At 40.7% G+C, this 23,109-nt stretch overlaps 2 protein-coding genes across 2 annotated transcripts; both read right to left on the bottom strand.

Moving 5' to 3' along the window:
* Positions 1-424: 424 nt before the first annotated feature.
* cat (catalase) lies at positions 425-9,655 on the bottom strand. Its single transcript, XM_079163332.1, has 13 exons — positions 9,503-9,655; positions 8,441-8,612; positions 8,057-8,167; positions 7,695-7,825; positions 7,370-7,474; positions 7,108-7,233; positions 6,816-7,007; positions 6,315-6,467; positions 5,844-5,982; positions 5,549-5,679; positions 3,821-3,928; positions 2,348-2,431; positions 425-1,735 (listed from the first exon to the last, which is right to left on the bottom strand). Exons 1-13 carry the CDS (start codon positions 9,566-9,568, stop codon positions 1,670-1,672), a joined length of 1,584 nt encoding a protein of 527 aa, XP_079019458.1. The 5' UTR covers positions 9,569-9,655; the 3' UTR covers positions 425-1,669.
* A 2,640-nt stretch (positions 9,656-12,295) lies between these two features.
* On the bottom strand, positions 12,296-22,746 carry syt12 (synaptotagmin XII; the record flags this gene model as incomplete). The annotated part of the gene is made up of 7 exons (XM_079163817.1): positions 12,296-12,480; positions 13,271-13,404; positions 13,863-13,983; positions 15,670-15,885; positions 20,394-20,798; positions 21,774-21,967; positions 22,701-22,746. The coding sequence occupies 7 exons, from the start codon at positions 22,744-22,746 to the stop codon at positions 12,307-12,309; spliced, it is 1,290 nt and encodes a 429-aa protein (XP_079019943.1). The 3' UTR covers positions 12,296-12,306.
* Positions 22,747-23,109: the final 363 nt, after the last annotated feature.

The following is a 23,109-nucleotide window of genomic DNA, read 5'->3' as shown; positions in this document are numbered from 1 at the left end:
TCCCTCGAGTATAAAATGGTAAAATGTGCCGATATGTATACCAACTGCTAAAACAGTATATTGCCAAGTGTAGCTACTTTTTAGAATTTGTATGTAGTATTGATTTGGGACAAAGCCTTTTATGTGGAGTGATTATGTAGAGTGGGACATCTGGATCTAAAGAGCCTAAAACGGAGATAAACCGAAACAGCAGTCCAGCAGCTGATACCTATTTGCGTACGAGGTAACTGCTGGGAGGTAGATTTAAAAGCCCACAAGCACGTAGATGTCCAGTGGTTTACCACTGTACTGGGTAAAGCACTAGACAGACAAGAAACCCACTCATGTCAGATTAAATCGGTCTTGCTGCCATTTTGATCACATACTGTGTCAAAAGATCCATGAAGATGCAAACCTGCTAAGAGATAAAGAAATGGAGATAAAGGGAAGCTGCTGATACGCTTTGATTACAAGTTCATTAATACAGGCACTAAACACATCTCATCTGAAAAACGTTCACTTGATCATTAATAAAAACAAAAATGTTACATTGAGATGATCATTTGAGAGTTTACAAATACACAACAAAGCATGTGACATAGACAATTCCTATTGGACGGTGCTACCTTTGATTGTTTGCTGTTGTGGATCTTTGTAGTCTGAAAGTCACCAACATGATATCTTTAAACTGAAACTCTGAGGCTCCTCTACAAACTGTGTCACATTTTGTAATATGCCGTTAAACCACATCAGGGGAGATTCTTCCGGCATTTTATCATTTTAGATCAGAACTTATTCGTCAATGTAGATTCACATCTTTGATCATCAGGTTACTATTGACTCAGTCTCTTCCTACATGTGAAGAAATGTGGAAAACTAACAAATAAAAACTGTAAGCAAACCATAAGTGATTCTTCTAGTTTAAGGGTGAAATTATCTGTATTTGGTCGTTTTAATCCACAAAAAAGGCACTATTGTTTTAGCTGTAATGGAAACAAGTCCTCATCTTGAACCTTGCTTTTTAGCAATTGCATATCTCACTAGATATAACAACTAACAGTAAGACTGACGAGGGTTTACCATTGCCAATTCTACTCACTCAAATAAAACATAGTGATCATTGCCCATAGTGAACAAAAGCCCTGCCATTAGCACAGCCACGAGCCAATCCTGCATAACAAATCAAGGTATTTTACAAATTTGAACCAAGACTGAAGACATTTTGAATAGCTGGATTTGTTTTCATAAACTTAAGCCAAAGAACAGAGTTGGATCATCATAACATAGTAGTACACACACACACACAAAACCTGAGTAATTAAACGAAACAATTATCACTTGTCATAGTACTCAACAGCAGTTGGGGTTAATTGATTTAATGCAGACAAACAAAAATGCTAATAAATTCAGAAAATAATAATAAAAGAATTAGACGCCATGATAGAGAGATTCAGTAATCTCATCATAGAGTATTGCTAGCTTTGAGAATGTTAGAGAAAATCAATAGTTTGGATTGACTGAATTAAAAATGAACAAACCCCAACCCTGATCATCTACAAGGTTAGTATTCCAGTATCGGCACCGACGGTAGTTTGAAAGTTAATCCCAATCCTGTCACTGGTAGTAGCAGTTGGTAATCACAAAAGTGCATTTGCTATAAGATAAATGGAAGAGGCAGAAATTGAAGTCCTCACATCTTGGAGGACGCGGCGATGGCCGAGACTCCTGGACGGCTGTAAACATGCACAGCTGTGTTCTGAGGAAGACAAAGTAGAAGGAAGAGATAGAAAAAAATGGCTTAAGTGTGCAGAATATAACAGCATAGTCCACAATAAACTGGTGACATTACGAAATAAATGATAAGAAATTTAGGTGAATTTCCCCCGGTGATCAATGCAGTCACATCTTATCCATTTTAAATGGCCTCATTTCAAAACACACCGAGGTCGCACTTATCTAGTGTTTACGCTCAGTGTTTAAAGGGTTCAGTCGGTCCATATGAAAATAACACTACTTCTTTCATGGTACATATCTGGATGGTATTTCAATTTGGAATATCATGATGAAACCTGTATTTGCAGCATAGAACTACTCCAAGTAGAGCCGAGGCTGATGGTAAAGTCATTTGTTTTGAAACTATTTGGTAATAAATTAAAGTAATAGACACATTTGAATTTTAACCTGCTTGTGGTGCTAGATGAAAAAGGGACAATTCCCTCAAAATCAGAAATGTCAAAGTCATGATGGCACTGGAGAAAATGTCAGACAATCACTTCAGTCATTAGGATTGGTCATCTGTGGGCCACGAATGTCTGGACCAAGTTCTATGACTCAACACTGGATTTCACCTTACAGGAAATAGGTTTACCTTCTTGGCCTCCCCATTGTACTTGTTGAGAAGCGTCTGAACCTGGTTTCCATAGTCCGGATGGACAGCCTTCAAGTTCTCAACCTGCATGAAGAGCCAGACAATCAGATGTTAAAAAGGCCCTGAAAACACATTTTCAGCTTCTTATCATGAGTGAACTGAAATATACCAAAGTTACGGTTCATTTGGTTACTTCTCATGAGAAGTCTGTATCCGTTTCTTCCTCTTTTGGTCTGAACTGGGCAGGGTTCTTTTGGAAAAAGGTGATGTCACGTATTTTGGTGCACCAAATGTGATGACCGTTGGTGGGTTGTTTGGATTGGGTGGGTGTGATCGTGTCCAGGCAAAGCAGAATAGCATTTTGTTTTTAAGTCTTGTTGTAAAGTGAGTTTAAACTATTGAAAATATGTATCTTTAGGTATCACTTATGAGCTGATGATTGCATTTTTAGCTGTTATTGTTGTAGAGAAATACTTAAGAATTGAAGCCATGTTTTCAGGGGCTTTAACAAGTTAATGACAAGTCAATATCCAATTACAGAGTTTTATAGTTTCAGACACACAGTTTCCGAAATTTGGTGGATTCTTTTTTTCTAACTGAGAAACTGTTATATGACCACAAAAATAAAGTAGAAACCCTGATGTGAAAGCTGTACCCACATCCGCACAAAGCCTCGGGGTTGTGTTGCTGGTGAGGGAGGCATGGAACGAACACAACAAATACTAGCCCAATAAATCCAGACTGGGTTTGGTTACAGTGCTTCTGTGTTCGCATATGCATTAAGAATGCATTTTGTTTATTTCTCTATCATAACTATGCAGTTGATACTCAAATGTTAAACATCACCCATCCTGTTGAAAAACTGATTCAGTGCATTGACGCGATTAATAATAAACTGTATGAATATCCCAAAACTTTCTCCAACCCACAAGAGACTAAATAAAAATTGTGTTACTTCACTACCAAAGACAAAATAACTTAAGTGTTAGCCTGCTGGTAAAGTACAAACAGCCAGACCTCTGAGAACAGTGGAACATTTTCTTTGCAGAGGACGTGAGAGTGAGATCAAAAGCAGTGACGATTCAGTGCATCACACCTGTGGAAAAATATTACCCCGACTCAGCCTTTAAAAGCAGGCTTAAAACCCCATCATGTTCTGCTGCCTTCCAATGTGTTTATTTTGTACATCAGGATTATCTCTACATTTGTATATATGCTCTATTAAAGTTTGTTTTAAGTTCTTTAAAGTTTTAATGTTTTTAAAGCTCTTTGAAAAACACTTTAAAACCACATAACCAAATGTTTCCTGTGCACACTGGTGCACTTTAAAAAACATCCTGTAGTTTCAACATGAAGTTTATCTGAATGAGTGCAATTGTTTCCCCAACAATCATTATGTATCTATAGAAATGATGATGAAGATAAGCTTCATGATGAAGTTTGTGGATACAATAGGAGGTGATTTGGACTCACCATGCGTTTCTGGATGAAGAGCTGGGCTCCCTTCAGGGCACCTGCCATGTTCTGGCAAAGTCTCTGGCGCTCCTCTTCGTTCAGGACCTGCGTGAAGAAGGTGCGAACCTGCAATAAAGCAAACAAAAAAACAAAGTTGACAACCCGGTCAAAGTCGATTAACTCAAAATGAGATTCATGAATGAATTTCTTTAAGAAAACAGTTTAAAAAGAACATTGGATACCCCACCAATATGCTAAGTAGCAGCAGGAATCTCACTTGGTGGCACACCTTATGCACACGAAGCCCCCAAATTTGGGGGCTAGGGGGGGGCGACAGAGTACACACATGTAGTACAAATCACTTCTGAGAACGAATAAAATTATATTTTCTGATACATCAAACACCTACGTAACGAAGAAATTCGGATAAAATGGACCATGTAAGCTATTTTACTCACTCAAAAACATATATATTCACAAAGTAATACTATATACTACAAGTGGTACCACAATTTCACCTATTTTTTGCCAGGACACGGCGAGCTATGTTCTCCATTACCAACCAAAGACTACGGCACTTTCACAGACAAACCGCATATCAGAGAGCATGAGGACTCCACACTGAATCCAACCATGTTAAAGAGGTTTTAAATGATCTCTTTTGCATGATTGTATTTTAATTGTGGGTGATTAGTAATCGATTATCAATTGATATGAATTTTATGTCATTAAGTTAAAGCAGTAATAATGTCAATGGCCTCTTGGGGCAGCGGAACAACCTGTCAACACAACATTGGAATATAATCACCATATAGAGCTGTTATGAACGACTTATTTACACATTGAGAACAGGAGCAACATTATTTGGAGCCGTGTTTCTGATTCACTCTATTTTAGTTCTGCTCATTAGCCGCGAAACGCTCCACTATGTTCACCAGCTTGTCTGTCTGCTGTTTGGTATTGGGCAGGAAGTGTACAGTGGGTTTACAAAAAGGAGGGGGGGGGTTGGAGATGAGAGCAGAGAGAGGAAACCAGAACAGTTGAGGTGAATGCTGGAAACTAGTTGAAAGAGGCTGAATGTATTTACATAGCTGAGAGGAGCAGCAGAGTTGGGTGATAGTTCTCAGTAGGTTTGGCACTATGAGTGACACACAAGTAGTCATATGATCCATTGACATAAAATTATATTTATCAGTGCAGCTTTTTAAATAATATTGAAAGTAAGTATTACAACTGTAATAATATATTCATCAATCCTCTAACAACATGAACAGCAGTCTTCATAAATGCAATTTTGGAGAGAGCGTTAATAAGAGGACTGTTAATGGAACATATTGTATTGTGTTTACAGTACAATACAGTAAGTCATTGTCAATTAAAGAAAGTGTGTCTGATCATTTTGAACATGCGTATTGAGAACAAACAAATTGCATTTATATTCAAAGCATGCTACAAATAAGAATTCCAAAGGCTCTTGTTAAGTGTTGTATACTTAGTAAAAACAATGGGCAGTTGGCAGACTGTTCTATAGAATTGGTGCTTGTGTGTAAAGTTGTGATGTAAATACCGTGCGATTATCATTTAGAAGAGTTTATATAGTTTTGAATCAAGTGTTTGCTTTGGAAAGTACACTTTACAAAGGGTGAGAATGAATATATTGTATGTAATACACAAATCAAAAACACTTATTTAACTCTTGGAGGCACACAGCTAAACATGCCTATAAAAGTGTGACGCTATCTTTACCTGTGTAAAATTATCTTCATCTGCACTGTTGTAACGTGCCACATCTGGAGACACCTGGAACTTGGACTCCACAAACTGAGGCTGGGTCTCCGGGGCACTGAAGCTGTTGGGAAAGTAGTTTGGAGCTCCACCTAGAGGCCAAACAGACGAAACACGGTTGAGTCGGCGAGGACAAAAATAAATAAATCAATGATGGAAATGATGGAGCCACATCTCCTGCTTAAACAGTTTAGCATTTATCGCCGTCCTTGTTACTGTTTGCACAGAGAAACGTTCACGCCGGACTACGACTTACCCTGGTTGTCAAACATGCACATCGGACCGTCGCGCTGGTAGTTGGTCACGCGGGTCCTGAAGGGGCAGTTTACGGGGATCTGCAGGTAGTTGGCTCCAAGCCGGTGTCGATGTGTGTCTGGGTAGGAGAAGAGGCGACCCTAGACAAAGACACGATACACAAGACATAGCACTGTTACACTGTAGGTCTCTATAATTTCAAAGAAAGAGTCGACACCGAGCACGCTTTGAGAAATGTATTAACAAGCATTTAGTCCAGCTGTAGGTCTGCTGGAAGGGAATAAAACTATTAAGACTTGGGAAGCCTGAACATGGCCTTTAACAGGACACCATAGACACTCAGACATTCTCTAGCCACTACATATACAAACAGATTTAGTTATTGGTGTTTTTATCTCATGTAAGGTATGAATGCAGATTTAGGTATACCAATGGCAGCTTTAATAACTCATTGGACTTTTTGTGGGGTTACCTGCAGCATCTTGTCGGGGCTCGGCTCAATGCCCGGTGGCATGTTGCTGGGGTCAAAGGCCAGCTGCTCTACCTCTGCAAAGTAGTTGACTGGGTTCCTGTTGAGCACCATCTTTCCAACAGGGATCAACGGGTATTCTTTGTGTGACCAAACCTGAATGAGAAAACTCAAATTAGCTGAAAAATCACTGCAGCCCACTGCTGGGTGGGGAAAACAACACACCCAGGGAATAAACTCATTGAATATGGAGCTAAACCGTACGACACTCAAAGCCTGTATGTGGTCACAGCTTGAACAGTTAGTTGACTCACTCAAACAGAAAGATTTCCTGAGTGGACTTTTCTTCAGTCGACCTGATGCAGGTTTTATTAAGAACGGCTAACAATGATGTCAACCTACAAACACAGCTGTGATAATGTCAACTTAGTCTTTTAGGTATCCTACAACAGGTTATAATGCGGCTGCATCCCCAGTTTGCTCTGCTGTGGAGGCATGTGGTACCTTTGTGAGGTCAAAGGGGTTGAACTGGAACTTCTCAGCCTGCTCGAAGCTCATGACCTGGATGAAGAATGTCCAGGATGGGTTGTTTCCATTGGCAATGGAGTTGAACAGGTCTCCGATGGCATAATCTGGGTTGGTGGATGCCATGCGGTCGGCCTCCTCTACTGACAGATTCTTTATTCCTTGATCCGTCTAAAAACAAACACGACATACTGTAACACAAGCGATGCCAAAAGTCCCAGGATGTGGATCTATGAAGTTAAATCTGAGTTAAGCCTGGGCTCAAACAGACCTTGAAGTGGAACTTGCAGTAGACGGGCTCGCCATCAGCGTTGACCAGTTTGAAGGTGTGAGAGCCGTAGCCGTTCATGTGACGGAACCCATCCGGCAAACCTCGATCGCTGAACAAGAACGAGACCTGCACAGGGGAGTCGGGACAGAAGACGTAAACCATAAACTGGTTAGTGCAGGTATAAATACAACCAGGGGAATTATGCATCCATCAATCTTCATTTCTGAAACAGTCCTCTGTACACTCAACCAGAATCAGCTACCTGATGCAGACTCTCGGGCCTCAGGCTCCAGAAGTCCCAAACCATGTCAGGGTCTTTCATGTGGGTTTGGGGATTGCGCTTCTGGGAGTGGATGAAGGACGGGAACTGTAGAGGGAAAAGTGGGCAGCTCACGTTTCACACTTGATCCATGTTAACAAAAAATGTTGTAAAATGTGTATTTGATCATTTCTTGTGCCTCAGTATGACATACAGGTTTGGTTTTTCATGACTGATAAAACTAGTTCTACAATGGGCTCCTGTGGTTACTTGGGTGTTCAGATCCAGTCTCAAGTTATGGCTCATACACCATCCTCCACTCACTCACCAGCATGGTGTCCCTGATGAAGAAAATGGGGGTGTTGTTGCCAGTCAGGTCCCAGTTGCCCTCCTCAGAGTAAAACTTGACTGCAAAGCCTCGGGGGTCTCGCACTGTGTCTGCTGATCCGGATTCGCCAGCTGAAATAAAATTAAAATAAGAGAGAACATTCGATTGATAGAAAGAAAAAGATAATTCCACAGACATTGTCAGAGCCAACAGTTCTCATTTCAAAAGAAGAAGACTGCATTATTAGTCGATTACGCAATGAGTTGATCAAAAGAAAAAGAATTGGCAACTATTGGCATTTTTCCAACAAAAGTGCATTTCAGTAAGGACTGAATGAGACATAAACACATGGTTACTCTTACCCACGGTGGAGAAGCGGACAGCGATGGGCGTGGTCTTGCCGACATGTTCAAAGACCTTGGCCTTGCAGTAGCGAGTGATGTCATGAGTCACTTCAAAGTAGCCAAACGCTCCTGCATCATAGAGAGAATAAAAAGATTTATAATCTTAAATATGTAATATCGCAGTTGACTCAGATTAGTGGAGTGTTATGTCGCCGTGCACTGGAAAGAATGCTCCCTCCAAAGAAGGCCAACAAACTGAATATGCTCAGTATCTGCCGTAAAGAGGAGGTGGGGAAAAGGGCAACAATATCCCCTTTTGCAAAGAGTAACAATTAGGAGACAACACTTCTTATAGTATAGCCAACACACAGGTGACACAGAAGAGACTCATGCAACACCCACCTCCCCCTTTGGCATGCACCACCCTCTCTGGGATTCGCTCCCGGTCAAAGTGGGCCATCTCATCTGTGAAGACCACATCTTGGACAAGCAGAGGGCCCCTCGGTCCCGCAGTCAGCACGTTCAGCTTATCTCCAACGGGATGGCCGGCCCCTGTGGTCAGTGTGTCTGGCCTCTGTTGCAAACAGAATTTGCTTTTAAAAAAAATAACAACATTAACTTATGCAAGATACGTAACTGTGAAGCGCTTAAAATTTGCAGAAAGAAATTCCTTCGTACCTAGTGCATTTATTTGCATAGGAGATGAAATAAACAGAATTGAAAATTTCAAAAAAATAAGGGCATGGAAGCAAACAACTCCACGCACCGATGCTTGCAGTATTGCACTAAGAATATAAAAAGTACCAATATTAAACTGTTAAACTTCTTTATTATCACAGCTGTAAATCATTTCCCAAGATGCACTCTGCTCACAGTTAAAACATGCAGACTGAAAACTTGCAAAGCTGCTCAAACAACCTAATTAATATATATATATATATAAATATACTGAGACAAGTACAACATCTAATCTAATATGAAGTGGTTGTGGAGACGTGGACTACAACTAGGGTTACTTAAGGTGATAGCAGCTATTTGCTCTGGTTATATAACTCACAGGGGTAAAGTTCCACCACAAACATGCCTTTAGACAATGACCTAACCTAGTTACTTAATATCTCTATATCTAGACTGAATTGCCCTCCTTAAAAAAAAGGACTTTTATGCGTTTTTATGACAGTTAACGCTGCTTTACGTTATTTGAATTCTTTACACGGGCTAGTTTAGCATGTAACGTTAGCAGACGAGCGTTTTCTAGAGAGCCTTTTGCTAAAACAACGATTATAAACGCCCTGAACACAAACAGCTGGAAACTAAGGAAACTTGAACGCTAGCTCGCCCGACAAGCTAGCTTGAGGTTTTGGCTGCTAACGTTGGCTGGTTTACCTCAAACGACCTCTCACCCATTTATCCCAAGTCAGACAACAAGCAACATTTGATCAAATGCAGTGTATATACACGGACCTGGAGCGCCCTGTTCTCCTTCCACGTCTTCATTTGATCGGTAGCTTTGTCCCTGTTGTTAGCCATCTCGACAGGTCAGCGTTAGGGCACGTTTACACTACTAACTGTTGGGTAGATGCTGTAGAAATATCTTGACGTTTGACAAAATTCTTCCTCGACTTTGCTCAATGTGGCTCCGCCCCCTCTTGCACCCCTCCTTTCTGATTGGCTGAAAGGAGGAACCTGACCTGCTTTCGGCTCTGTTGACGCAGTGTGAGGAGAAAGAACCAAGTTTATTGTCTTCACAAAATACTGAGTTTCACTATAACGTTTCAATGTGCAAAAGTCTTTAATTGGACTGATTTCAAGTTCAGGTAATAAAGTCGTACCCACTTTTAGGCCTTGGTCATGTTAGCTGACATTGGCTAACATTAGCAATAATGGTGGTATCTACTAAATACATGCAATCAAGTAACGTACACTTTTAAGGTACTTGTACCTTACTTGAGTATCAGTTATTTGTGCTACTTTATAGTTCTAAGTCACTACATCTCATGGGCAAATATTATACTCTTTACTACACTACATTTATTTGATAGCTTTAATTACTAGTTCCTTTGCAAATTTAGATTATGAAATGTAAATCAGCTACTGCATTCTATATTACTGGTTTAGTATCGCTACATTTACTTCAGTAAAACATGTGAATACTCCTTCCACCATGGTGCTTTGCTGGTGCATATTCCCAAACATGTATATGCAGATCTATCTGTTTTAATCTTACTTCTGGTATACACCATAGCTCACTTTACAGTCCTCTTATCATAATATATACAGTACAAAGACCTACATTTTCTCTACTGCCGTGGTATCCAACAAGATAAACATGTAGTCAAATGTTTACTGTTGAATTGCTTTTATTTCAAACAGCATTCACACAATACACTGTATTCTTGAGGCACATTCACATCAAGTGCTAAATAACTTCATGCATGGTCAAATGAAGGCTACAGCTTGGTTGAATCAAATGCAAATGCTGATTGTAAATGAAAATATTGCTTCATTATTTGGCACAGTAGGAAATATTGTCTATTGTATGACCAGAGGTGTGTTATTTTTGGATTGATTTTCAAAGTGAAGTGAGGAATGCAATCAGAACATGACCAAAAATGTAGCCTATGTTCTGCTTGATTATAACAAAAATCACAACAGTGCACAAGGCTGATGATGCTTCTAGATTTAGCAGTATTTCACGTGATAATTCACATTCAAAGTACAACAAAATAGCACTATTGCACAATGTTGTAGAGAATATCTCAGACAGATAAAGAGCCACCTTGACATTCTGACTTTTGTCACATTATCTTCATTTTAATCATAAAAACGTTTAGCAAAATTACCATTAAGGCTTCAAGCTGCAAAGTGGCTCTTATTGGTTTTAACCAGGAACACCATCAGTGCTAACGAGAAGTTTGCAGGTATTTTAATGACAAAAGCTAAAATGAGTGTGACAAGTGCCGGGTGACGAACAACTATAAATCAGAATATCAAGGTGTTTCCTCTAAGACAAAATGAACTGTAAACCCATTTAAAGGGGTTAGTATACTTTACATCACAAGTTAAATTCCCAGAGGTGTTTTGATAATAGTTAGTTGACCAGCAGTGATATTGGTGTTAAATATAGTGTTGTATAAATTAACTTGGTGACTGATGTATAGTTGTAACACTATGAAAAACACAATTTGCACCCAGAATTAAGAGGAAAAAAAGGCAATGAGTAGAATATTCTAGTACATTATTTACACTGTTAAATATGCTTATGCAATGTGTATGTCATTAATAATGTTAAAAATATAACAATGTAATATGACATTTATATGCTGATTACATCTGATTTGGCCACCCTGTAACAACTGCTACAAATTACAATTATTTCACCTGGATAAGAGTACCTGGATTTTTTTTTTTTTTGTTGAAAAGCACAATAAATACTGAACATACCAAAACCTCTATTATTTGTCAATCTCACTGTTAACAAATTACACAAGCAAATCCAATAGAGCTAACTCAACTCGGCTCTGAAACCGCTACGAAATCAATCAAGTAGGCGCAATCAATGACTGGTTTGAAAAGACAAATGAGTGTTTTCCTGAAAGAGAGGCGATTCCACCCCTCCGTCCAGTCGGTCATTCTCTAGAACGCTATAACAGGCTACAACCAGAGTAGGCACCATGCAGAGAGGGGGTTACTCCTGCCTAGGCTGGGCTCATTTTGTTAATTGAGATTACTAAAAGTCCAAACCGAAAGATTTTGAGAGGGGGAAAAAAAAGTATCCACATATTCTTGTCTCCTCTGCTGTTGTTCTCGTTGAGAATTGTGATTCAGCCCGATTCTCAAGCCAAGGGGACACGGTTAATACGTAGGGTGCACACCATTTGAAAACTCATCAGCTTTCAGTGTGTAATTTGGGATATGCACTGCTCCATCCTAAATGTCACCCTCACCCATAATGCAACCGAGTGAGAATGAAGCCAAATGCTAAAGACAGGATTTAAGCGAATAATTGATCCACGGGTCAATAAAAACACCATGTTCAGAGTCAAACACTGGCTTTTCAGATCCCCCCTCCCCCATGAAGATAAGGTGTTTACTCCAATATGTTACCAGCAGATTGACCTACCCTCATGTGGGCCAAAAACACTTATCTCCCTAAAACAGTTTAACAGACTAGAGCATGGCACCAAATAAGGGTAGAGGTGAAGGGAACGCGACTAAGCGAGTGTTTTACTTGAAACAGGTCGGGTTTGTACGAGAGGGAGACAGAGCTAGATCCTGCGTATAGGGTGCCACATGGACACGGGCTTCCTCAGAGTGGCCAGCATCTGGTTCCAGTGGGTGATCCCCATCCCGCTGGCCTCAGGGCCGATGATCACATGACCCAGGTTCTCACCCCGGCCGTCGTCCGTGGCCTCTGCCACTGTCACCCTCAGAGAGAGTTCCTGCAAACAACATAACATGGTTACACAACCTGCTGTGTAAGCATGACTCAGCGTCTTCTCAACAGCATGCTCATCCAGATCCTAATGGAATCAGTTTAATGGACATGTGTAATAGTAGTTTTTCTTTCTATAGTTTTTGGCATTTTAACATCACCTTTTATGCTGAATTAATTGTATTACTGTCTGGCTCATTTTGTAACTAGCCAGAGGTGTAAGAGCAGTTACATCTCTGGGATTAAATGCATGGACTGATGCATGCATTTAACAAGCACATTTTATATTACAGGAAGATTTTAATGATGATATCGTAGTTATATTTATATTAGTATTTATGGATAAACATATGAAATATTTGAACAACTACCAGATGGATTGACACGCAATTTTGTACAGACATTCATCGACCTCAGATGGCGAACCCTTAAGACTTTGGTGATCCCCTGACCTTTCTTGTAGACTCACCATGAGGTCTACATTTGTGGTTTCAAGTGAAATACCTCAACAACTATTGAAGGTATCGCCATGACATTTAGTACACATTTAAGAACCATTTATATAGTAATAACTTAGCTGCATGTACATACCTGCACACCTGTTGTTGTTATTTTTGCTGTAATACTTTAAGTACTGTTGTTTCAGTTACTATTGGCAATGCTGGTTTATTATTCTGTTTTTGTTATCACATTTTATCTTATCTTATTCCTTGACCTAAATTCCCCATGTGGATTAATAAAGTGTCATCTCATCATTTCATCGTTCAGGACTTCGTGGCCACGGTCCAAAGTGTCACCTGCAGGACGATGGACGGCACAGAGAAGATCATGGCTTCGTTGAAGATGGGATTCGTGTCGTCCCTTTTGGTGGAAGTCTTCTTCTTGCTGATCTTTCTGCCGTCTTGCAGGAGATACACTTTGACAAATGGATCTGATGACGACAATGAGCAAATATGATGACGGCCGAGTTTAAATCTTCTAAAACCCAAGCTACACGTGTGCAAACATAAACACCCCCCACACAGACAGTTAGTGTTGTATTTAATAAACTCCTCATTAAATAGTAATCAGGCACAGTCCTGCACACACAATTAGCTCTGTGGATGATAATGACAGTGTTTCACAGGGTGACCTTTGTCGGCACAATGATAGTGTGGCACTTATTGTGAAGTCATTTAAGTCCTATCTGCCTGTTTATATGAATAAACATATCTTTAGCGAGTCAGTACGCATCGTGTTCAGTCACGGCATATGAGAGATTTTGAAAAATGTGTATAGATTCAAAAGCAGACAGATTTATAGTTCGAGAGGAACGGCCACTTCATGCAGCTCCAATTCACACACATTTATGAATAAAACACAAACAGCAGACAAACGAATGTTCCCGACCTGCAGTGTTCTTGCTGTTGGTCCACACCAGGTTCTTGCACTTGGCCACAACAACTGTGAGGCGCTCTGCTGTCGGCAAATAGCTGAGAGACAACAGGATCTCCCCAACTGCATCCACAGCCTGTGGAGTCATACCAGAGCATGGCAGTCATTGAATACAGCACACTTTAAAGCACTTTCCACAAGCATCATCTCTTTAACAGTAAAGCAAATATCTTCTCACACAGCTGGAAATTTAGCTGTGTGAGCAGCCTGCTACTTGGTGTCGGCAGGAGTCGAGCCAAACAGAGCGTGTTCAACTACTGTGGGTCTGACTTAATTACATGTTTAGGTGGTACACGGTTTATACATCTTTAATCAGGTAGAGCTGTGTTTGAATTAGAGCAATTACAAAATGGAAACTGTAAATGTTGAAAACAATGTGTTAAATTCAAATGTACAAATATGTTGTAATTCCATTTCAGTATTCATTTGCAATAAGTAAATAGAATCAACAAATGTAACGATTTAATGAGTTTTATTCTAAGTAATGGAAATGAAAATTGAATTAATTAATTAGTTATAGCTTTTCAAAACTGCTAAATTGATTTATTAATTTTAATTAAACATGGTCAAAGCCTGTAATTATTCCACTATCACATTAGGGGCTCCACGGCCATGAATACTGTTGCTGATATAAATAATGTAAGTAAGAGTAATTTGGTCTTGGCAAGGACTTTAATGATCATGCTCATGTGTCTGTGGTCACTGTATCACATGGTGGGATTATTTTCACCTGTGAGAGTCACTAGTAGAGTGGCAGAGAGCATCAGCATTGTTGTGACTGTTTTATCAGATATATTAATAATCTGTAATCTCATTACATTTAGCAAGGAATCCACTCAACTCAGTTTTGATTCTTATTTATTGAATATGACATGTAGTTTTGCTGAATGTCCAGCAGAGGTTCTCAGACAGCACTGAAATGTACTGCAGGAAATGTCATATTGGAATTGTGCCTAAACTTTGCCTTAAACCGAATCATTTATTACAGCATTGTTATTTCTGAGTCTGGCCGCCATCTCCGCCCCCCAGTTCCTACTCTGCGCCAGAGTGGTTTGGACAGTGTGTTTGGCTAACCGCTAACAGCTAACAGAACTACCAGTACACACACTGCTGCGTACCTCTCGGCCTCTGCTCTGTAGCCTACTTTTATTTGTTTGGACGGTGTGTTTGGCTAACTGCTAACAGCTAACAGAACTACCAGTACACACACTGCTGCGTACCTCTCGGCCTCTGCTCTGTAGCCTACTTTTATTGGTTTGGACGGTGTGTTTGGCTAACCGCTAACAGCTAACAGAACTACCAGTACACACACTGCTGCGTACCTATCGGCCGCTGCTCTGAGGGTACCTTTTATTGTTTTGAACGGTGTGTTTGTCTAACCGCTTACAGTTAACAGCTAACATAACTACCAATACACACACTGCTGTACCTTGACGCAACTCAGCTGCAGCTAAACGGGCATACTGCTTAGTTTAATTTTGTTTGTGGCAAGATTGCATGTAGCGTACTATACAACGACTTTGAGCTGCTTGCCTGCATACATCACCGCTTGTTTTTTTGTTTGAATTTCACGAAACCTTACAGCCCATCAGTGTCTAGACTGGGGATTAGCCAATTGTGAGTCGTATTCATTCAATCACACAGCAGTGGTGGTTGTAGATACACCTGGTGGAGATCTGCATACTGCGTGCACCTTGCTAGTTCTTTTCTGTATTGCATTGCATCATTGTACCCGAGAACACATTACTGAATTATAACTGACCTTATTGACATCTTGAAGGTAGAGCCAGGCGTTGAATGGTCGGATGGTCAGGTCCAGGTCTGACAGCTTGAGATCTGCGACCCCAGCGCTGATGTTTCTCTCCTCAGCGTCGATACCAAAAGCTGCACAACGTAGGCTGTACTCCTCCAAAAAGGACGAGTCCATGGGGACGGAGAAGTGCTGGTCAAAAATCACGGTGAATGCATTCGTCTGGATCTGTGAGAGGCATAAGACAGTTGAAATGTAAGGGTATTTTTACTTCTAACATTCACCTCTTAGATAATTTAACTTTGTGTTAGATTGAGAGGCATCAGCAGACACGTTGGTCATCTGAGTTTAAGTAAGGGTTGATTGCTACTGATGACTTTGGCAAAATAAACACAGAGGTAATAAAAACTCCTTTGCAAGATTGTTAGATAAATCACAAGAATCAGGCTGACTTTACAAGAAAACATGTGGTGTTAGGCTGTAACATCTGTTAGTGTCTTCATCCTCTACCTGACTCGCTCGACTTCAGAGTCAGGCTGTGAAGCACACAATGACCAACACTTTGCATTTAGCAGAACGTCTGTTAAAGGGTCAATACAACTACAATAAAAAAGACTGAGATTTCTGCTCCCTCAATTCAAATGAGGTGACCTTTTTATTTTGTTTTTGAAATACTCTAATACCCATTAAACTAGCAGTGTGTGTGATTATCTATAGCAATAGGGACATTGTTTCTGGAAAGACTCGCTGCTGTTTCTTAAATGCAATTTTCAGCACCACAAACTAAATGATATTCACCTTCATTGTATTGGAGTGGAGCTGTAGAGTTATGTACATTCATAGATACTACATATTGGCTTATTGTTCTGTGTACATCCCTCATTTTTATAGCAATATGCACTATGCTACTGTTGGCACGTCGTGGTTAGATGCCGATACGTATTTTGTTATACCGGTGCTGACTGTGTGCACAAGCAATAAAGTTTAATCTAATTTAATCAAATGTAAACTAAATTAGTCAAGTCTAATATCTTGCAATTGAAATAAAACCCAAATTATCTATAGGCAAGACATTTTTTTTTTCTTTTTCAAAGTGAGGCAGAACCAGTCAAAATAGACCGACAGTGAAGCCACAGAACTATACCGAGCTCAATACTGGGAGCAACAACAAATCAAATATACAAAATGTGTAGGTTTATCAGAAGACATTATGCAGAAGACTCTGCAGAGAGCGAATAACATTTTTTTACAGATTTCTGATGAATGTGTCTGGATTGTTGAGAACATGCAGTACATTAAGAGAACAAGGTCATGGTGGATACTTTTCACACCATGTCACATTTCCAAACACATTCCTTTCACTCTGCTGCAAATAGAGATTTGCACTACAGAATCATACTGTAAAGAAATAAGAAAATAACACATGCAAACCAATCTGCACGACATGAAAACAAATATGTATTTATTTTTCATCGTCCAGCCTCAAAACCAAGTAGATTCAGATCACAAGTCACTATTCAATTTATTTTCTTGGCAGCAAAAACAGCTTTTACAATGAAAAGCAGATTCTGAAGGCAGTTTGGCCCGGCCAGCAGAGCACCCCATGACTACTTTAGATTGAAGTGATAGACTGCAGCTGCCTCAGTGACCACACGCTGATTTCAGGCCATCCTATAGTAAAGAACGTGCTGAAACGAGGGTTTACCAGGCAGTCGGAAGTTACCAGGCAACTAGCGAATGTGCAGAGCAGAGTGGATCTTATAATAGCTCTTTTCACACAAGTGTTTTTTCTTGAAGTGTTAAATATATCTGCTAAATACAATACTTTAATGCAAATACAGTCAAACAGAATAAAACAAAAGCATGTGTTCAGCAGGAGTTGTTTTCGATAAAACAACAAGTCACTTTACAATAAAAGAATTGTGAATTAAGAGCGCAGGGTATGCGGATCAGCCTGTGAGGCCGACCTTGGATTACCCCTCATATCAAACACATGAAGAGCACGAAGAGCACTATAATCTTACATCTAATACCAACATCTGCTGTGCAATAAAGAAACAAAGCGGGCAGTGTCTCTCTGCCAGCCCAGCACACGGACCTGCACTCCATGCACAATATGAGTCCGTCTGCACTGTCAGGCTTATTGCTTAGGGGGGGATAACAATGGCGATGTGTGTGGTGAAAATGAGGCAATAAAAGTGTGTGTGTGTGTGTGTGTGTGTGTGCTCTACGGAAGACAGAGAAAGGGAGAATGAGAGAAGAGTGGCATGCACATTATTACAGGCAAAACAAAAGCAAGAAAAGGCAAATTAATGGAGAGAAAAAGAGATGAGGGGGCAAAATCTGATGAAAGAGGGAGTGATAGACGGGTGATGGGCGAAAACAAAAACAGTGACAACAGAGAGGAGAAAACGAGCAAGAGAAAGCACAGGAAAACAGAGAGGGAGGAGGAGGGGAGAGAGAGAGAGAAGCTGGCTTGACCATTAGGGCGAGAGAAGCCGATGTCAGCATTTCTTTGGTCTTTGCCACTCTTCGACATTAAAGAGGGATCCGCTGCTTCCATTACTATAACACCCAGCCTGAACGCATTAATACAACACAACAACACGCTCAGGTAAGGGGACACCCCTGGTGAGTTTGTGTGCCGTCCCCGTCAGCCTGCACAAACTAGACCGCGTCCACACGAGGCGAGAGGACGGTGACTCACAGCCGGGCAGGAATTAGTGGATTGTCTGGCAGCGTCTCTCTAAGAGCAGAAGGCGAGCGGCAGGTGCAGCAGATGGAGGAATGTCCCCCCGTTCTCTTCCTGTCTGAACTGTCCCTTCACCTTAGATTCAAGCTTTTCATGAAGTTGTTTTTAGTGGAGAATATGGATGTTAAGAATATAACTACTCATTGTTAATCAAAATGATGAGACAAAAGACACAAGCACAGAATTTAAAAACAAAAATATAATGTAATGTGTGAAGATTAAGAAGTAGTTAGAGTCAGATACCGTTAGTTTTTTTAGTTTGATCATAATTATCAATCTTTTTTTATTTTGTATAAATAAACAGAAATCTTATATCACAATATATTAAAGTTCATATTGTGATATAAATAATGACAATGTACATTTTTGTGGTATTTTAATTGAGGAACAGCTTATGTAAAATGTTTCTCCACAAAAAGAAATCCCCCAAAAATGTATGTACCTCATCACATTGTCTTGCTCATTGATTTGCTGCCCCTGAAGGTCTTTTACACCCGATATAGTATGGTTTTATACTGTCTCATGGTATTTTCTATATTTTCACATCATCCAACCTTGTCATCTAACTTTCACACACATTTATTATATTGTGACTTGAAGCATCAACATTTTAAACTGAGTGAACTGGAAAGCAATCACTACTCATAATTAGGGCCGTTACAAATCCTATCATCGTAAAAACAGCATGAGACGTAATATCATCATATTCATAACCTAGAAAGCAGGTAAACACAGGTTAAATTAGAGCCTGAGTGAGCTGAAAGTGAATCACATCTACTCCCGATGAAGGTAAAGGATGTGGAAACAACCTTCCTGACTACATCCAGCTCCCAGAGGGCTCGCCCCTCAAGTAAATGAAACGGGCTCTTCCGTCAGACAGGAACGGATTGGCTTGTCAAGCTGCAGGATCAAGCCTCTCATCCCGTGGGACTGATCACTGTCTCTGTCTAGAATTCAGCCAGGGTTCAAATCTTCAACACGGTTCAAGTGAGCAAAAGCTTCCTCCTGAGCAAGACAGCGTCAACTCCATCAACGTCAGGAACCACTTTTATCTTCAGTCCTTTGAACTAGTTCAGTCGTCACAGCTTTAACAGCTAATCAACCATCTGATAAGCTTTTTTATTTTTATTTTTCCTCTTCAGTCCTGAATTTCTGCCCCATTAGTAGTCTCTAATGGCGGTTATGCTGAAAGTCTTTAACAAGGAACTTTAATGATGCCTAAATTATACAATGATCATAAGTTTGAACCACTAAAAAAAGGCATTGCCTCTACTTAACATTGGCATCAGCATATAGCCATGTTTGCACGTGTATTCCCACTTACAAGCACACACTGTAGTGCCGAAGTGGGGATTTGCTGTTTTTGTCTTTATGACCATCAATTTGTAACCTAGTAAAGTTTTGAACTGTTGCAATGGTAATTTTTTGTGGCGTGGCCTGTCCATCGCTTTGGTCCAGACTGAAATGTCTCAATTACTATTAGATGTATTGTCCTGATTGCATTTGGAGCAGATATCTACAACAATACAATGTGAGTATCCTTGAGATATAACAAATGTGTTGAATGTATTTTTCAAACCTGTTATTTTATTACAGCAATGCTTTGCTTCTTGATTACTACCACGCTGTAGATTAGTAGAATATAACACCATGGGCGGTAATGTGCAATGCGTAACCTGCATAGGCATGCACATGTGTACTCAGGAAACCACTCTTAAAACACTGCAGGGTACCTTGAAGTGATTCATTCCTTAAACTCTATCCCACTATTCAGAGAGCAACAACTTTGTCCACCAGGTGATGATCTCATGGCATGATCAGACCATGAGATGTGGTTGGAAGTTCCAGTTTAAGCTGGTAAGTTCCAGTCTTTTGCAGGACTACTATTTCCAAAGTCGTTCACGCTCAAGGCCAAGTAGCTCCTCATACCGAGGGGAACCACACACATAGTTGTACAAGCACAAAAAGACAACAGCTTCCTTACCCTTGTGACTCCCACACTGATCTCATCTGGGCCCAGGGAGACTCTGATGAAGCAGCGGGGGAAGTCTCCCTCCTCCCTCTCCAGCAGGTCTTTGCCCTGGTGCAGAGTGATGTGGAGCAGTCCCGGCCCCTGGCCCGGATGCCTGGGCGGCTCAAACTCGAGCGTCACCTCCAGCTGGCCGACCGTGAAGTCGTGGCCGAAGTTGTTTGCGATGGAGGAGATGGAGCTGAGCGAGTCGGTGGAGATGGATCGGTTGAGCTGGGCCATGCCGGTCGGGTCCAGCTCCCTGCTCATCAGCTCCAGGTGGCCCAGATCCCTGAAACAGTCCTGGGTGTCGCCGAGGGCCAGGCTGGGTTTGCGGCTGGAGGTGGTGGAGGTCCGCCGGTGGTTGTTGGCAGCCACTCGCTTCAGGGAGGAGTTAAGTAACGACATTTTAAGGGTACTGAGATGGAAAACTAACTGTAAACTGTTTGCAATACAGGAAAAACTATTCACACATCCGGTAGTTTGAGAGAATCATCAGCATTCACTTGGAGTTATGTCACTCCTTTAGCTCTGTTTTTGGTCTCTACCAACTATTGAGGGAAATGCGCTTAAGCAGCTAAATGCTCCACTTTCAGCTTGTTGCTACCAGTGTTTTCCAGGATTACAGAAAAATGTCTGGCCCGAATTTCATGAAACTTGGTGGATGCACCCATCCACCAAGTTTCATGAAATTCGGGCCAGACATTTTAGCGTAGGTCAAGGTAAAACCCATACAATGTTGGAGCGGATTGGCCTTGGCAGTGTCCACACTCTTCGCGTGACCTTATAGTTATCAATAACATTGTACTCGTCGAAGTAGCTGGTGAGATCTGGAAACACTGTGACATCGCTAACAAGAACGCTATGGGCAAGAAACACGTCAGATGATCAGGTTAGCCAAAGTGATTTGGACGAAAAAACAAAGGTGATTGTCCTGCTTGTGTGTCTTGCGCCATTAAACTTTCTTTGCATTAATGTCGTCATGTTCTCAGATCTCAGAAATTACTTTGGTTAAAGCGTGTTTTCCTAAACGATGTAGAGATAGTCAATCATGTGTCATTGTGGCCCAAGACTCTGAAGGTGCAACTAAAAGCAGTGAATTTCAAAAAACCAAAAGCGCTTCGGCCACAGGAAACCTTTCTTTGAAATCAGCTGCTGCCGTCTTCAATTGGAAAGAAAACCCTCAGACGTCTCGACCCTCCGTCCCACATGATTGCTCACCACTTGCTCCAAGCTGCTTGATTTTACCACTAACTTCAACCTCACTAAACCTCTCATCTCCCTGCCTTTTAGAGATATATATATATATTTTTACGCACAACACTAATATTTCTGAGAAGCAATATCAAGGTATACCTTTTGTCTGGCTTCTGAGAAGGAGGTTCCATATTTTTCTTGCAGATATCGATAGTCAAAGTTGGGGAAGGGGGACGGCGCGGGGAACGTTCCAGATTTCCACAACTTCCAGATGTTGATCCCGGCCACGGCCAGTAGCACGAGGAAGCCCACCAGGTAGATTCCCACCTCCCAGCCGGGTGGGTTACGCACCACTGAAACAGGTACACAAAACAAGTGCTTCAAGCTATCCTTACTTCCATTTCATCAAAGGTAGCATGATGTTTGGCTTCATAACCGTCTGTATTTGAAATGTGATGGAGGAGTTTGATCACTGGTGGAAGTTTGGGAGAAACCCAGGACAGATATTTTAAGATCAGTGAGAGTCTTAACAAGCTCACATTCACTGAGCACAATCAGTCTGTTCCAGGCCTTGTCATTTAGCACTGAGCAGTGAGATGACTTTGGGAGCATTCAGGATGTATAAAGTTTTACGTAAATCAAATAATAGTTTGGGACAAAATTGAAAGGCCGCTCTTAAAAATCAAAACATCTCATGTTGCATTTTAGAGATGGATTATGAGCCTGTGCCGAGCTGGCTTTCTCAAGATGAATTGCCTCTGTGGGGGACTTTGACAGCTTTATCCCTACTTTTTTTTTTTAACACAAGAGATAAGCCAATTACAGGGCAAGTCAAAATGTCTTGTAACATCGATGGCCTTCCAGACGAGGCCAGAGGAGTTGTAAAGATGGTGCACGGAGGTGACAATAGCTGTCAAATAACCTGCAAGCAGAAACATAAATGCAAGGATATACAAATACTCTCATACTGATATACACACTCAAATACAATTACAACAGTGTGGATACAATCACATCCATTAACCCAAACAAGGACACGCATGCAGAACAAAACAGTAAAGGGATATGCTGGAACTGTCCACTCACCACTCAGATGGTAGCCTGATATATCCCCAGTTTCAGCGGAGGACATGGTGCTGCAGCCAGCCTGGAGAAAAAAACAACATCCAACAGAGTAAAGTCTGACAACCAGAGCTTAGAATGAACTAAAGAATAGAATTAATTAAAAATGTAATTCTGGTTCATCATCCAGAATAATATTTGGGTTGATTTTCAGCTATAATGTATTGAACACTCAGCAGAGGGAATTAATTATGTTTTGCAGAGTATAATTCAATAACCTTTTCATACAAGTAATAACACTTTGGAAAACTTATCATCCTTATAATGTCTCGAGCTCGATCCTTTGATTAGGTTTAGGTAATTAAAACTACTTACGGTTAAGGTCAAGTAAAGATTGAGACCCTAGTTTAAAAGAGTAATTTATTTAGCACTG

Source organism: Pholis gunnellus (assembly GCF_910591455.1).
Source record: "Pholis gunnellus genome assembly, chromosome: 7".
Lineage (NCBI taxonomy): Eukaryota > Metazoa > Chordata > Actinopteri > Perciformes > Pholidae > Pholis > Pholis gunnellus.
This window is presented reverse-complemented; position numbering and strand designations above follow the sequence as displayed.

Excerpts from the sequence above, each read along its gene's own strand:
- cat (XM_079163332.1), bottom strand. The coding sequence starts at position 9,568 with ATGGCTAACAACAGGGACAAAGCTACCGATCAAATGAAGACGTGGAAG. Across the intron at positions 6,468-6,815 it reads ACCCCTTTGACCTCACAAAG|GTTTGGTCACACAAAGAATA; the intron begins GTACCACATGCC and ends TTTCTCATTCAG. Across the intron at positions 5,680-5,843 it reads GTGCATGTTTGACAACCAGG|GTGGAGCTCCAAACTACTTT; the intron begins GTAAGTCGTAGT and ends TTTGGCCTCTAG.